The sequence below is a fragment of the Chenopodium album genome, chromosome 4 (assembly GCF_948465745.1).
Source record: "Chenopodium album chromosome 4, dcCheAlbu1.1, whole genome shotgun sequence".
Taxonomy (NCBI): Eukaryota; Viridiplantae; Streptophyta; class Magnoliopsida; order Caryophyllales; family Amaranthaceae; genus Chenopodium; species Chenopodium album.
The window spans coordinates 67,435,281-67,452,335 of record NC_137837.1 but is presented as its reverse complement, the minus strand read 5'-3'; the positions used below and the strand labels follow the sequence as shown (position 1 = coordinate 67,452,335).

The 17,055-nt window shown below is 34.9% G+C and overlaps 1 protein-coding gene across 1 annotated transcript; it reads right to left on the bottom strand.

Moving 5' to 3' along the window:
- Nucleotides 1-5,474: 5,474 nt before the first annotated feature.
- On the bottom strand, nucleotides 5,475-16,608 carry LOC145629222 (protein SEEDLING PLASTID DEVELOPMENT 1-like). The gene is made up of 9 exons (XM_081681766.1): nucleotides 16,018-16,608; nucleotides 14,683-14,897; nucleotides 11,586-11,736; nucleotides 9,719-9,910; nucleotides 8,846-9,008; nucleotides 8,432-8,661; nucleotides 7,861-8,037; nucleotides 7,647-7,784; nucleotides 5,475-6,005 (listed from the first exon to the last, which is right to left on the bottom strand). The coding sequence occupies exons 1-9, from the start codon at nucleotides 16,477-16,479 to the stop codon at nucleotides 5,679-5,681; spliced, it is 2,055 nt and encodes a 684-aa protein (XP_081537892.1). The 5' UTR covers nucleotides 16,480-16,608; the 3' UTR covers nucleotides 5,475-5,678.
- Nucleotides 16,609-17,055: the final 447 nt, after the last annotated feature.

Below are 17,055 nucleotides of genomic sequence, written 5' to 3'. Positions count from 1 at the left end.
TCTGCACATAGAGTTGTCAAGGCAACAAGGCATAAACACCAAAAACTATGTTCACAGGATAATACTAGTGAAATCAGAAAGTACACAACAGTCTAAAGAACTGATGGAAAAATAGAATATAGGGTGAGTTTAGAACTCTCGGAGACTCTCAAACAGGGAAAAAATAAATAAAATTTGGACAGAATAAAAGGATTCATAAAGTTGCATATTCCTTCTGGTTAGAAAAGCTAAGTAATATAGCTGATGTTTTCTGCAACAAGTTGCCATTACGCAAGTAAAAGCAGAAGAATGAAAAGAATTTCATTACGTTTCATATCAGGCTTGATCTCAGCATCTAACACCCTAGATAATGTTATCAAGGTAAACACATACAAAGTACGTCCACAGGATAATGTTATCAAGATAAACACATAGAAAGTACGTCCACAGAATGAGACGAAAGTCCAATGTGCACAACAGTCTAAGAAAAAGCCTGCTGGAAGACGGGGAAGTTAAGAGACTAGCCAAAAAAAAAAGAGAAAAATTCAGTTTAAAAGATTTTTACAGGATTCATAAATTCAATATATTCGTTCTGATTAGAGATGCTCACTGCAATAGCTGAAGCTTTTGACAACTAGCTGTTCTCAAGTAAAAGCAGAGGAATGCAAAGAATTTCATTACGTTACGTAGAAGAACTATAATGCCAAAATGGACTTAGAAAGTATATGCAAGTCCAATCAAAGATCCCATTAACAATCATCTAAAAAAAGGATTCAGGAGAAGATTCATGACAGCAAACGACCACAAAAATACTATATCTGGGCGCTGGTCAACTACAAATTAAAGCACTAAATTAAGTGGACTAAGCAAAGTTTACTTATTAGAAAGTGTTCAATTTTTAGTGGTATAGGTAAGCTCCACCTCAAAAGAAACTAAAATAATTGCTGATTGAAAATAAAATTCAGATAATCGAAAAAGTGTGGATGTCAACAAGTTTAGTTACTCAAAAAAACTAAGGATTTTTAAAAATGCGTTTCTCAGTTTCTGTCTATCAGCCTATGTGCCTCCTCCAAATTTAAACTAGAGCAAAGACCATGATGTATTACTTTCTATGTTCACATCCCTTGTATACCATTAGGCATTAGATTTTCTTCGTGAACTCTTCACTAAGATTTGATCCGCACACACCCACTGCACCACTTTTTCCTTTCTACTTATACAGTCATTGATCTCCATTACTTTCTTAGGGACGGAGGGAGTATCTGATGTCAAGGATTTTCAGATGAAGTTAAGAGCATTAAAGAATGATCTCATATCATACCCAAACCGCTTTTAAGATTTAACCTATAAGTTTTCTACCTGGATTCAATTATCTCCTAACCTTACATGCCCTTTTACATATGTATGCCCAACTTCCTTGATCACACTTCAGATCTACCAAATAATAGATAATACTTAGACCAGTAAATTTCCAATATCAGCTCAAAAAACTAATGAAAGAACTTCTGCACTTGATGAAAAGCCTCAGCACTCAACCAAAAATATAATAAAATAAAAAGAGAACCTCGTTGCTACAATAGCAACACTTTTTATATTCATCATTCTTAATCAGCGTTAATTCAGTTAATGGATGACTTCAGAAGAGGATTCTCTTTGGTTATTATCTTTATGATAATCTATCCAAGCTACCATTACTTCAATCTAGTTATTCAAACTATAACCATACAGCACACTTTAATGGCCTAATTAACCATTTAGATTCAACGGAAAATGCCATCTTTTTTTATTAAGTCAATATTTTGTTTATCCTATCAACAGACAAAATGTATACTTGAATGGTTAGTTTTTGGCTTATTCTGCTAACAGACAGGATGTACACAGGAAAAGCAATAAGCCCATATTCCAAATGACATGTGCAGCAATTTAAAACAAAGGCGGTGGCTTTAAATGAAAGGCAAAGGTTTCATGTCCGTTTATGCTACCTTTCCTACTATTAGTGGGAGCTACGGACAGTATCACCAATTCACCATCTATTGATTTTCTTCCTTCAGAATATAAATAAATAAATTTAAAAAAAAAAAAAATTAAAAAAAAACCCCCGAAAATGAATGAAACCATCAGGTATGACTGCACCTCTTGCCCCATTGGGTTGGTCAAGCACAGCCCGTAACAGAATGGTGGCTTTGTGTGGCTGAATCATGCCATTTCACTGAGCCTAGGCAAAAGCAAAAACATTGTGCTTTGTCATGCCATGGGAAGTAAGAGATTTACAAAGAAAGATAACAGAGAAAATAGGTTCAGCTATCAAGTATCAACTCCCCCCCCCCCCCCAAAAAAAAAAAAAAAAAAAAAAAAAAAAAGCTAAAAGAATTAGAAAAATAGTAAGATTCATAAGAAATCCTTCAGAAAAAGGTAGCGGGAAGTCCAAAGCATATGGACCAGAAAAATAAAGGAATAAAGAATTAAAGATACTACTCTTGTCAAATGCCTCAATTAAGGGTTATTCTAATCTCCACATAGTCTGTCTCAATGGTTTCATGTACGTATAGTATAAAATAAGAGTGTCCTTCAGTCTGTCTACTAATGCTTCATTTCTGTTTTGTTTTTTTTCCCCTTCCATATTCACAACTTTCCCCTCCACCCAAAAGAAAATAACAGAAAACAAAAATCCGACAAGGCCAACATTGAGCCATACCCCTTTGTCTTCTCCTCTGATAGTAATACAAAGGCAATGATACTCAGATACGGGTATCAAAGTCGAGTAAGGATATATTAATTACATACAGACTTGAGGTTCAAAATTTCACACTGGAACCCTGTTTTTAGAATTGGGTGCAGGTGAGAGGAGTTGGAGGAAAGAAATTAATGAAATGCATCCCTAGCTCTCAAACCTCTTACAAGTGCACATAATGGACTTTATAGCATCTAGTTACATTTCTTATCTCAAGTTTACTTTCAAGCATATATCACATGACTCTTTGCTTTTCATCTTATTCAATAGTCTTTCTCTAGAATAGTTTGGATCATAATAATAGAAGTGTCAGCATTCCTTTTCCTATAAATTTGTTGGAAAGTCGACTACTCGAATATGTGATACATATACTTAAGGTAAATAGAAGAGTCGAAGGAAAAAAGAGGGTGGGCGGCAGATATGTAATACTGTAAGAGATAGTTTGGTGTAAAGATGACATGTAAGAGATAGTTATAGTAAAAAATAACAATTTCACTTAATAGGTCATGTATGGATGCAATGATTATATAGGACGGTTGACATTCAACCGAAAGTTTGAAGATAAGAGAAAGCAGGGTAAGTGAGTCAAAAGAAAAGGGCTGCAGAAGTCAATGATTAAAATTCATCTTATCCAAGGTTTTAAGGATTCATTAAGTATAAATTTGTGTTAAGCAGTATTTTAACAATCAAGTAATTGACAGGTCACTAGTAGATAGTATACAGAAGTTGACAGTACAATGATTACAGCAGTTCATCACCTAACGCGGAATTGACTGATAATAGTTGTTTTACAAGTGATTAAAAATGAGTTGACTTTAACTATATGTTTTATATAATAATCACACAAAGTGGCAAGCATTTAAACTTGCTACTATAAACAAGAAACTGAAAAAGTGGCAAGTAAACAATATGAATGACTGTACGGATGTGGAAATTTCTGAATTAAAAAAAGGATTCAACCAGTCAGCTAAGCCAAAGTAGGCAACCAGGTGAAAGGGTAGGCTTGAACAATAAAATTAGTACTTATCCAAATGTAATACCTATAAGATAATACTACTTTTATCTACTTGAAGTTTTTGGTGGAATAAACAAAGATTCCATTTGTAAAGTTAGTGACATTTACTACACAGTCCATTACTCACATAACTGGCCTTTATCTTTAATTTCTTTCAAGTTATATTGATCTTAAGAGTATTTTTTTATAACTAAAGAACTCCAGAGGAGAACTCTAAGCTGATTACACTAAGTAATGAAATCAGTGCCATTCTGTGACGGCTTTTCAACTTGCTGTTCCATGGCAATCTGTTACGTAATGTGTTTCTTTATTATTACACCACGACACCCACTGTAGACCATTGCATTACCACATCAACTGTCATAATCCGTTGTTAAGGTCATTATGTTTATTAATACTATAGAATTCAGATGAGAGAATTTAGCATTAACATTGTAGTCTTCATATTTCTTTGCAAAAGAAAATACAGTTCAAAAAGGTATAATTTCAAGAATTTAACAATATCCTAAAATTTTTGCTCCAAAACTCTTAAATTTCAATCATGAAGTTGTAGATAATTTAGGTCACAATGGCAGTGAGCCAGCAAATCATGATGTAAGACCCTTGAGACGCAACACCATGTCACCTCACGAATATGTGCATAATTAATACATATGGATTATACTAACAAACTCTAATATCCATATCCCATAAATTGACAGTTTTCTTTCCTTTTTTCTTTTTTGGTGCAATGACAGTCTACTTTTCCTCATTTATCATATACATTGTATTTGAAAGTATAAATAAATGGCACAATATGACATGCTGAGATTGAAATAAGAGAAGATCCATGATGGGTTAAGATAGATCACAAGGATTTGCCAAAACTCTTAAACACAGTACACTAAGACACATCATCGTTCAATAATTATAGCCTAAGTCCTGTCTCATCTTGTATATGACAAGTTGACAAAGATAAACCAAATTTTAATCACCAAAAAATCTAGGCAAAGATAAACGAGTCACCTGTACAAATCCTAAACTCATCTGCATACCAAAACTTGGACCAATCATCAATCTGTCAATAGGAACGAGTAATGCAATACGTCATCATAACTCGTAAGAGATCCACTATGAAGAAAATTGATTGTTTCAGGAAAATTAATAAGAACAAAGGTTTGACAATGTTGAATGCTAACCTTAAACTTCATGCCCAGGTACATTATCACTATTTACTTCTGCATGTCCATCTTATCACAAGCTTTTATCTCCTACTTCAAAATTCCTGTGGTTAAGAAGTACAAACAATCTTACAGCAGCAAGGTAGTGAAATGAGATATAATATAATACTCTGTTTTATATGAAAGTAATAACAAGAGGGGAGAGGAAGGGAACAAAATATAAAACCTTGCAGTTTCAAAGGTAGATATAGCAGGCAAGTATAAGTACCTTATATGTATGCAATAATGCTTTCATTAGTGTCAGTCAATGATATATGTTAGGGACTAAAAGTCTGTGAGTAGCAAAACAGGCTTGAAAAATTGAATTAATATATGAAATTCTGATTTTACAAAGTAACAATGTGTTTTAATAGAGGTAAAAAAAAAATAAAAAATAAACCCAATTTTATCTTAATAATTTTTTTTCCTCTCCTTTTCATCATGAAGTTCCCATCTCCATAGGTACTTACTGACTGGAGTACAGTCGTACAAGACATTGGCAACTATCTTAACTCTTAAAATGATGGGGATAATATGTACTCATCTCAAATAAAAGAAAACTCATCTCAAATAGACCATCAGCATTGATAGCTGCTCAATTATATGAGAAGTCAGAATGATAAAGGGTACAACAAGAGAGAAATTATACAGATAAGAATATAAGAGAGACTTTTTTTTCCAGATTATACAGCTTGGGAGTCTCACGAATAAGATTGAAATCAGCTAGTGTTGCACTCAAGAATGTCATTTCTCATCAGCTTAATGGATAGTCAGGCAGTATAGGTAATCTATCAAGAGAGTATGGCAAGCCATTTGTATTTTCAATGATGTCCATGACTTCATCAGTGGTGGTTGCAGCATGACCAGCATCAGTTGCCTCTGTGTCCTGTTTTCCCAAAGCATTTGAATAAAAGGGAATTATACGGAGGCGTGATTCTGCCCCCTGACCTATGATCTCTGACTGCAGCTGATAGCTTTGTGCAAGGTCCACTTGAAAGGACAAGATGTGGGGAGGCCTGGGCAATAGCTCCACAGGTTCCCCTTTGAGGATGACATTTTGCTCAATAGCGATTCTTGCTTCCTGTAAAAATGAAATCATAAGCTTAATATTTCTTCATGAATACTACAAGTTCACCCTGCAAAGACAGACAAAAAATTTCCTCACTCCTCTCCACCCAAACACTACACAGCCTTTTAATCTTCCAAGATATATCTAGGTTGCACATCTAAATCAAAGTATATCTGATACTGAAAAATGCCGATCGCATTTTGGATGAGTTGGACAACATATTGCTTTCTTCATATTTTTATAAGGACCATGAGTGTCAGTGTGTAACCTATAGTCTTATAGCACATCTTAGGACGAATTTTATTTTCCTGCTAAAAATTTGAATACAACAAAGGAATTTTTGATAAGTGGTCAAATAAGAGAAAAAGAAGAAAGATATTTAGGCCATCAAAGACCAAATAATTTCCTTACAATTGCTAAAAAGTTTAGTAATACCATCATCGTAGCTTGACACTCAGAAATATCCTGTCATTGGTCTACTATTTTTCAATTTTCTACGAGTACAGATTTACATCAAATCTATACTGTACATAATTAGAAGGAAATCTTTCACAACACTCCACCAAATGGAAATGGCATTGCGGAATGTCAAATAAGCATGAGTTGACATTATTGCAATTAATTAATTGGTTAAATCAGCTACATAACAAAGTCACATGGTAGTAAGATAATTCTTAAACCATATGTTGAAAGGGTGGCTTCAAAGTACAGTAGAAATAAAAAAAATTGAAATAAAATAAAAATGGCAAGTTTGCTATGTTGTTCAGCTCATGATTGAGCCATCAACCTTGAAACACTTATCTCAATAAGATTGGAACAAACTTAAAACTCAAAAGATGTCTCTAGTGCCCTACTAATAATAGAAATTGACCTCATCAACAAGGCAAAAGAACATACAAAGTAATAGCAAGAATGACTCATAGAGGAACACTATTGGCTATCATATCTCCTTGGTAGCTGCTCATCAGGACTAACACCCATGTTAGGACATAGATGTCAAAATGTGCTCTATTAACCTCGTGTAAGGTTACTTAAAAGAATATAAGCATTCTTAAGAAATACTTTTCTGCTTATAGACCCCCCAATTGCATAGTTATAAAGGGAAAGCCCAGTGGTGCCCTTGAATACAGGTGTGGGGATGTAAAATTTAAAACATAGAGATTTTAAAAGGATAAGCATGCTTGTTGAGTACTTTCTGCGCATACACGATACTTGCTGAAATAAATAAACTTTTTATAGGGTCCCCAATTCCGCAATGTCATAAAATCTTCATAAAGCTTTCATTAATGTGATGATACTATGATTGATGGTAGTGATCTTGCTCTGGTGTTGATGTGTGTGCCATGATCCTTAATGACGTGAAGAAATTCAGTGCTGCTTAAACATGTCTGATAGACCCTCTTATTATCTCTTTTTTACATCACTAATGCCATCCAACAATCCTATATGGCTATATGTATCAATACTATTGTACTTCAAGCACTATTGTTGCTAAGAAACAAAGGAACACATATAATCTGGAAGTACATCCATTTTGGAGCAGCGATCGTTTATCCCAATTATAAACATGCAAGGGCTAAAAAGGAAATTAACACATTATCTTCACAGATAGACCACAATTCCCAAACAGTGAACAGAAACTATATCCATTACCTCAAGGGCATCGATCTTTTCTGAAGTCTTTAGACCATCTTCTGATTCTTCTGATACAAAAGCCTTTGATATGTCCTCATAGTCATAGTCATTCACTAATGAGCGAAGTGCCTTAGTTACTTGGACCAAAGAGCTGGTCTGCAAGAAATCTATAGCCCTGGTCAACAATCGATTCTGAAAAAGGGTATATAAGTTGAAACATAGAAAAGAATACCTTGGTCGCGTATACAAGTTTGCCATGAGATTTGGCAGTAGCTTGGATCCCCAGGTTCTTCTTAAGCTTGGATTGCAGAGCTAATAGTACATCTGCTTCACTAAAATTATCAGTCAACTCAATTTCATCATCCAAATTCAACTTTTTGATCCCTTGCATCACAGTTGCCTCCAAGATCTGTTGAATAAGGGTGATGTTGGGTTTTTCCATACAAAAAAAATTTAATTACAACCACATTTTTTCATCAGTTCAACTGAAAAGTTGCACATCTACTTAATATTATGCAATTAAAGGTAAATAATAAACCCTAGTAACATTTTTATCCACATTTTCCTATTTCTGCAGGACATTATGTTTGGAAGCTAATGTCAAATGAGGTGAGGTATTCATCAAAATTTTTGTTGGCTTACTTCTCATCATGGAGTAATTTTCTATAGATTTATCCAAAGAAGAAATTTGAATATGATTTTGGAGAGCACAGTTGACAAACAAAGTATATATCATGATTAAGTGAATATTGATTAAAATTAGAACTCTAAGCAGAAATCCAATGTATTATATGACATCTTACCCCATAGACAAATATACGAAGGGGTCTCACATCATCAGAAATCTTTTCAGGAGGTGAAGAAGACCTCAGAAAACTATTATTTTCAGCATTTTCTACAGTTTCTGGCAGAACAATTTCAGGTTCAACTTGCACATTTCTGCCATTGATTTGAGACACAATTGGTTCACTTTCTTCAGTTCCTTGCACTCCATGAAAATTCACCTTCCGTACATCAAAGTCTGGGCATCGGCCTGCATAAATAGTTCATAAAGGTGTACAAGGGAGGATACATTGGTCAGCCGTACTCAAACTCATCTTGTGAACCCTGTAATCTAAAGATTGTCTACCAAAAATGATAAATAGAATCATATCATGGTTTAGTCACAAACCATCAAACAATAGATGATATAAATTAGTGTTTAATGTTAAACATACCTGCAAGTATGGCATCAACTGTTGCTCCTAAACTTCGGTGCACTCGCAACTCTGTTTTTGAAATTATCTCTACAGCACAATGGAAAGTTGGAGGTCCTTTTCTCTCCAGAACCGTTTTCTGAACACGCCTCCGACTTGCCTCTTCATCACCCAGAGTTACACTCTGCCAAATGAGCAATAATATAAACATTACAGTTATATAGCACAGAGTATTAGATAAGAGATTGCAGTTCTTCGGATTTTTTTTTTTTTTTTTTAATAGCAACAAAGATTACAAATGAAAATAAAAGGAAATAACTGTAATAATTCTTCTAATTTTCTTGTTTAAATTAGCACCCTCTCCACCCCCCCCCCCCCCCTCCTTTCCCAAGGAATAAAAACAACTGTCTGTATGCAAAAGCATCTTTGAATTTGTGGTAGGGTTCGGTTCCCATTGTTCCTGTTGCTTATATTTATGGCCAATCTTTTGATTTCAAGGAAATTTTGCTGGCTAGTCATTCACTTTAAGCACAATGTAAATACTTTAGGGACGACAAGGTTGAACAAGAAATGTCAGTGGAAGTCATACTATGTATTATCAAAAATGCCACTTAAGGCAAAACCCAGCTGATGTGCAGATCATATTCAATGCTCATAAATGGTCACTGCCTCTTAATTCAAGATAATAATAGCAATAACTTTCAAATTGACCTTTTCAGATTTACCCAAGTATACACTTTCTTTCTAGAAGATTCAATCATATATGTACATTTCAATGCACCGCCATTATTCTACCTATCCAATCAAGGATGAAAAATCTCATTAATACAACTAGTCATATCAGGAATGGAGGTAGAATCTTGAACAACAAAATAAGGAGTATGTATTCAGTACTTGTATTCCTCCGACAAGCATATCTAGTGCAGGATTCTTGATCAAGTTCTCAATGGTGATTCCATGAGCTGTAGCAACCAGCTGTATTCCACGCTGAGCAATCGTACTGGCAGCCATTGCTTCCAGTTTTGTTCCAATCTCATCGATCACAATCGCCTGAGGCATATGATTTTCTACTGCTTCTATCAATACCTGAATAAGATACAACAACTATCATTCCATTGACCAATATTTTGATCAGTCAGTGCACACAACTGTAAACGGCAATCGTGTATATGATATATAATTGGGCAGATAATACAAGAATTATTTCCAAAGACAAACAAGTGTAATTTTTTTACCATCACAGGCCTTCTCTCTCCTTTATAAAATTCTCTACTTATTCTCCACACAATCCTCAACAGATATGTAAGTCATTGCCCATAGTGCCCCACCCGCTATGCCAGTCTGTTACATATCGCTTCACATTCGAAGCCCAACCCAGTTTGGTGCAGCCTCATTACTCTTTGGACTCCAAAGAGTAATGAGGCTACCAATGGGACTCTGATTCAAGAGACGCCATATCAAACATCCCAACTAGAGAAACACTCCAGACACCATTCTCCCATATCTCAGATCTCCTTCTAGCGCAGCATACCTCACTTAGAAAATAATCTATTCTTTCACCATCAACCATAGAAAAAATCTTACGTACAATCATTGGAGTCTTGAAAAAGAGATGGTAGAGAGGAATATTAAATAAGTATGCTTGCAACAACATAATCCAGAGATACTAGAAAGCCTCCCAAGAAAAAAAAAAAAAAAAAACTCCCAGCAGCACCGTCGAATAGATTTGACAAACTGATACAGCAAACCCCTAAATACATTCTCAATTTTAATTAATTCCTCCTATGCTAAAATAACAGAGGTTGATTTTCACAGTTAAATATAAATCAAAATACAAAAATCATGAAAACATGCTATAAGATATCAATAGCACTGAGAAGACAAACAAAAAAGTATAATTTCCTCACAGTGAATGGGAATGTAAGCCTACTCCAACCCCACTTTAAGTCTCCAAAAGACCCCACCAGGCCACCAACATAGCCTTTTCCAAATCCTAATACACACATCTTCCACTCTGGTAAAGAATAAATAGTAGACAGAGACTTCCCTGTCATAACCTTGAGACTTCTAAAAAAAATCACCCTTTACAAAGTATGTTAAGTTGATTACTTGATAATATCAAAGCATCCTTATCTGATCTATTAGGTCATGAGATGAAGAAAGCAGATAAGGCAGATCATAGATTACCCTATAAAGATGGTATCGAGTATTTCACCAAAGCATCCAAATGACTCTCAAAACATGTCTAAAAATTCATGGGTCCCTTGTGTAATCTTATCAATTAAGCCATTCCATCTCCACTTTATGCAGTTCCCAAGAATACCTAGTATTATGAAGCATAAAACTAGCTCTAAGAAGAACAGAGCTTTTGTTCTTAAAAACAGAATAGCTGCTCTTATTGCAGTCATAGTATCTGGTTTGCTAGGAACCAGATCATGTGCCAGAATCATATAACTTCCTTCCAAAAGTGTACAAATTTTGTTATCCTCGGCTAAGGGAAAGATTTGAGAATCTAGTGGTCACAGATAATTGGAAACTTAGATTCCTATGTTACAAAGGGCTATAAGGCTTATGAGCTCTGTGTAAACTGCCCGGACAATTAAGGACATATGCATATGATAATTTTCTTGAGCGATGAAATACATCTTTCATCTTGTTAAAAATAAATAATAAAATCTGAAATGAAGTCTGCATTCTTCCTTTTTTGCATTCTTTTCCTGTAATATAAAAAGGAAGGATGCCTTAGCATATGTGTCAGTACCATGTGTTGCATATCTGCGTTTGGTACTTGCATACGTCGAGCACTTCCAATTCCAGCATGTGGTATATCACCATCCCCACCAATCTCATTTGAAGTGTCAACAATCATTACACGTTTCTGATAATCATCAGCAAGCATGCGAGCTACTTCTCTGCAGACAGGAACAAGGAAATAGTCAGTATCTAACACGCATCAGAATGAGACCAAGTCCAGTAAAGCTTCCAAAATAAATACAAGTGTCAGTTACATTGTACCTCATTCAAAATTATCCTTAAAGAAAGGCCTCCACAAAGCAGCATCAAACATACACTGCCAAGCAAAATCTATCCAAAAAGATGGTTCACCAAAATGTCCACCCTAAAATATCCACCACTCATCTCCTACCACCAGACCCCAAGAGATTGAAAAGCATGCTTAATGCGAAAAGGCTTCACTTCCCTAATTTTTTCTCACAACCCAAGAGATTGTATTATTGCACATTCTTTGATTACTAGTTAAAGATTTTTATCAAATTCACATTTTATTATCATTGTCAAAAACATTATACTTCAACATCAAAAATCTACACATTGTCATGATTCAAATTTGGCAAATAATTCCATAAAATGGTGTCAAAAAATGTAGAAATTGCATGAGTAAGAAGTACATTGGAAAAGCCCACAACCAACACATAGGTTGTGCTATGCCTTGGGCCATTGGCACCATGGCATGACCTGGTAGCATATTTACACAAAGGCATCCTTTGTTCTTGTTTTGTTTTTGGGTGGGTAATGGATGAAAAGGGTCTTGAAAAGAATCTTGGCAACAAAGCATCCGTCCTCTATTCTTGTTCTCATATCTATCACCTATCCTATTCGGAAATTTATGATTTGGGATGGGTACAATTTTATTGTAGAATTTACAATTTCTTATAATTTTATTGAGGATATATTGTTCTTTGTTTACTTTGTACTCCAAATGTACCTTCAATTTATCTAAACATCATTATATATACAACAACAACTATAACGAAAAAGCCTTAGTCCCAAAATTATTTGGGGTCGGCTAACATGAATTGTCATAAGGCACCGTCCAAGAAAGAAAGAAAATTCATGTTTTATTTAAAAGAGAGGGAATTTTTTTAGCACTCCTTATATCTAAGAGATCAACTGACCAACACATTTCTTTAGGCTCAAACCTTTGTTCTGGGACGGAAGAAGTATTTCTCAATGTTTTTTTAGCCTACACTTTTCATTCACACCTCTACCATCAATAAAATCATTCAAACACACCATTAACTGTCATCATAGCTATCTTTCTATTACAATAATAACAACTTATCTCCTAAAACTCTCTAGAGGGCTCCCCCACATAATTATCATTTGTAAATGCAATCAACACAAACATCTCAGCTAAAGCACCAAAAAGCTACAAATATGTTTCATACCATTCAACTTTGTTAGACAAGAAGAATCCAAAAACCATATTGTCCAAACTAAGACAGGTTAAACAAAGAATAATAAGGAAGCATTTGATTAGCATAAGATTAAGGAAATAAAATTAAGAAAGGGATTAAGGAAATTATTATCATATTCATTATATTATGTATATAGAGAAAAGGGGAAAAAAATCCTCTTTTCACACAATTATCTCCTTCTCTACAACAACCACTACCAACAACATCATCTCACACATTTCAGCATGAGAAGAAAGGTCAACACCACATTCCCTTGGACAATTACATGGAGGTCTAGGTTCCATCACCATCTTCCAATTTTTTTCATTTCTCTTACAATGAAATTGGATTGAAGAAAATGGAGGGATGGAGTATCTTTCATTTAGATAACAAATGAGGAAGGAAATTGAAGGGGAGAGAAATGGAGGGATCAAATTGTAAGAAATTAATCTCTCTAACAATAGAAATTTAGAAAGAAAACTTGTCATTCTTCCTTCCATTCCCTTCCCTATCCCATCCCTCCCCTTCCCCTCCCCTCCCTCCCTTTCTTTTCCATCCCTTTTCTTTTTCCAAACTCATTATAAGATGTAATTTTGTTTGCGTAGGTGATGGTGGACAACTGTTTTCGGTGGTGGGTGGATGAATTTTAGGTTGGGGGTGAGTTGTTTTGATGGTGGTTAAAGTAAATTTGAGGGTAGTTGGTGTGGTTTTTTTTTTTTTTTTTTGTGGGTGGGGGGGGATGGTTTTTTATGGTGGGTGCGTAGGTGGGTGGTTCTGGGGGGTTAAATGTGGTGATGCCTGATTGATGGTGGTGTGATATGGACATGTGGTAAAATGGAATGGTCAAAGTGATAGTTAATATTAGTTGGATGAAGAGAAATTTGGGGTTAAGATGATTCCCTAATGGGGGTGGGAAATATGGTAGACAAAAGTAGAATAAACCTCTTTTTTTTTTTTGAGGAAAAGTAGAATAAACCTGAGAATATAAGTAGTCATTAAAAAGTTCTAACATACAACAAAATAAAGGAAATCAAGATGGTTGATTGTTTCCCCTTTCTTATAACCCCTAAAACTAAAAGTCAAATATCTTAAATTATGTCTTTAAAATGAAAACCATAAATAAAACCCATAAATTTAAGCAGTGGCAATGGGGTAGGAAATGGTGGGGCAGTGGACTCTAGGTCTACGCCATCGTTGTTAGTCCCATCAATCAATGTTTATAAAGTGAAGCAACAACATTTAATAATTTGTCACCCATGCTTTTATCATAAGATGAATCAGGACGATTCATTATTACAGAATTTACCTTGGGCTTCTATCCAAACAAACAATGAAGAAAATAAAGGACAGAAGATAGGTAGGTCAAGGCTCACTTTTATGGACTCTAGAACATTAGAACAAAAAAGTCAATGGCTTTTAAAAAACACACATGAGTTCCTAGAGGACAGGGTGAAGCATTCTATTCAAACCGAAAGACTACACATCCCGAAACTAATAAAAAATAAAAAAGAAGAGTATACGGCAGATAGACATTCTATACATGCAACATCAACCCAGTTGCATAGAGCAACCCCATATTGCATGGATTTAAACTTCTAAAGTGATAGTTGGCACAGAAGTGTTGTTTATTGCTATATAGTAAGACAATTGAGATGCTCTGACCTAATAATGGTAGTTTTCCCAACTCCTGGAGGCCCAATGAGTAACAAAGAAGCTCCATCTTTGACCAAGTCTCTCAATAAATCAGCACTTCCAGTTATAGCCCTGCCTACACGGCAGGTCAGGCCAATAATTGCATTTTTCCTGTTCCTGACAGCACTGATCCGATGTAAAGTGCGGCTGATTCCTGCTCGGTTGTCAACTGCAAAATCACCAACCTAAGACGAGGACAAATTTCAGGTATTGAGTATTAACATGGTATGTCGTACTAAAAGCGGCAGCATACAAATACAAAAATATCTATCTAACAGCCCTAAGTCCCTAACACCTAACTGTTATAGTCACCCATACAAAGAATAAAAATCAGTTCTCCAGCTAATCTTGCCAATGCAGCTGCATAAACCAGACATTTCAAATGCACCATAAATCTTTGGCCATACACAAGCAGTGAGAACTACTCTATCATCGAACTACCTCTTCATATTTTTGTCACCAGCAGGCGGGAACTGGCATTATTTATAATTGGTTACTTTGATCAAAAGGCTCGTACTGGGAAGCGGAAGAAATACAACGAAACAGATTGTATTCGATATAAAATTGCAAGTTAATTATTCAGTAAAATCAGTACTCCATAGGTTGTTGTAATACACAAATAATAGAGTAAAGACACTAGTTAAGGTGTGAAACAGTAACAAATAGTTTAATCCCCAAATTAAAAAAAATAAATAAATAAAAATTAAAAAATTAAAAAAAAAAAAAAACGTAGTAATCCTTAAAAATCAGCTTTAATTCAATATTATAAGGTGAAGGCCTCTCCAGCTTAATATACTATCAAAAGAGAAATACTCAAACCAAACCACACAAATATTAACAACATCAAAAATGTATGAAAATATAGATATTTCGAAAATTCAAATTGAGCCGAATTCAACAAGACACCACATAATAATGTTTTTTCTTACTACGTATTCCCATATACATATATAAGCACAAACAATTAAGCAAAACTAACCTTAGATTATTTCCGGTAAAGAGAACAACACTTAAACGAACCAAACAATGGATAAATTTCGGCAAATATTCCTTAATCACCAGTTAACAAATTCACTGACGCTACTCATTTAAATTCAGTTATACACCCGCCATTACATATCCATAACAAAAATTTATCAAATATCATAGTGTTTGTATAATTGTATCATATTATTATGTCAATTCCAAAATTCATGATAAAAATCATAGCCTAAAAAAATATACATTCCCAAAATATTTCCAAGCTTATACATTAATTTAAGGATAAGGAAAAAATCTAAAGAAATTCAATATCATATGCAATACCTGAGAAGTAGCAAACTCAAGGTCCTGAATTGTAATGGGACAATCCGACAACTCGAAATCGCCCGAAGGAAACCGGGCTATCGGGGTTCGACCCAAATCCATAACCACTTCCATCAACTTATCCAACTCCGGGTGCTGCCGTAATCGACACCGCATCTCCTCCGGCAGCAGCGACACCAATCGATCCAACTCCAATTGGGACTCGTCATCGGAACCCGGGAAACCCGAATTGTGTGGGTTTTGGGAACAAGAAACAATACCCAGAAAAGTTCTGGGGTATCCAAGAAGAATTTTGGGGTGAAATTGAGGGGTTGGGAGTTTGGGGAGGAAGAAGGAGGAGGAGAGAGAAAGGGGTGGTTTTGGCGGGAAAAGGAACATGGGTTTTAATGGCGGAAAAAGGGGATTTGTTGAGGATTTGAATAACAGAGTGTTGTTGCAAGAAGAGGGAGTTATGATGTTCATCTGATACAATGTGGAAATGGAAATTGAAGAGTTGTGGGAGAATTGATTTTCTGGAGTTGTGCATTTCAAGTTTCTAGTGGCTTAGAAATACGTACACGGATGAACTAGACCAACTATTTACTGGCTCGAATTCGAGTATAAATTAGTCTAATGGTAAAGATTGTATGCTTCCCTACATTACTCTTATGAATAGTGTTATGTCAATTATGCCCTTTAAAATGTGTATTTACATATATACCCTCACTAATATGTATAAGTTTTTGTAATGAATAGTGTTTGGACAATTATACCATCTAGACTATTTATTCACTCTCTTTAATAATGATTATTTGTAAAAATAAAAAAAAAAATAAGAATAGTGCATGGAATTTATACCCCTTAATATATTTGTTTATATATTTTTCTCATTAAAAAGTTGTCAAGAACTAAATTAGTAATGTAAGGTTAAATCGAAAGAGATTTTGGATATGGCTAGTTATTGCGCGCGCATCGCGCGCGTTAACTGCCCTAGTTGTATGAAATGTTAGAAGTAGAGGTGTCAAAATTAACCTGACTCGAAATTAAATCAAAAAATTC

Excerpts from the sequence above, each read along its gene's own strand:
- LOC145629222 (XM_081681766.1), bottom strand. The coding sequence starts at position 16,479 with ATGAACATCATAACTCCCTCTTCTTGCAACAACACTCTGTTATTCAAA. Across the intron at positions 9,009-9,718 it reads TGCTTGTCGGAGGAATACAA|AGTGTAACTCTGGGTGATGA; the intron begins GTACTGAATACA and ends CTCATTTGGCAG. Across the intron at positions 8,038-8,431 it reads TTCGTATATTTGTCTATGGG|ATCTTGGAGGCAACTGTGAT; the intron begins GTAAGATGTCAT and ends CTTATTCAACAG.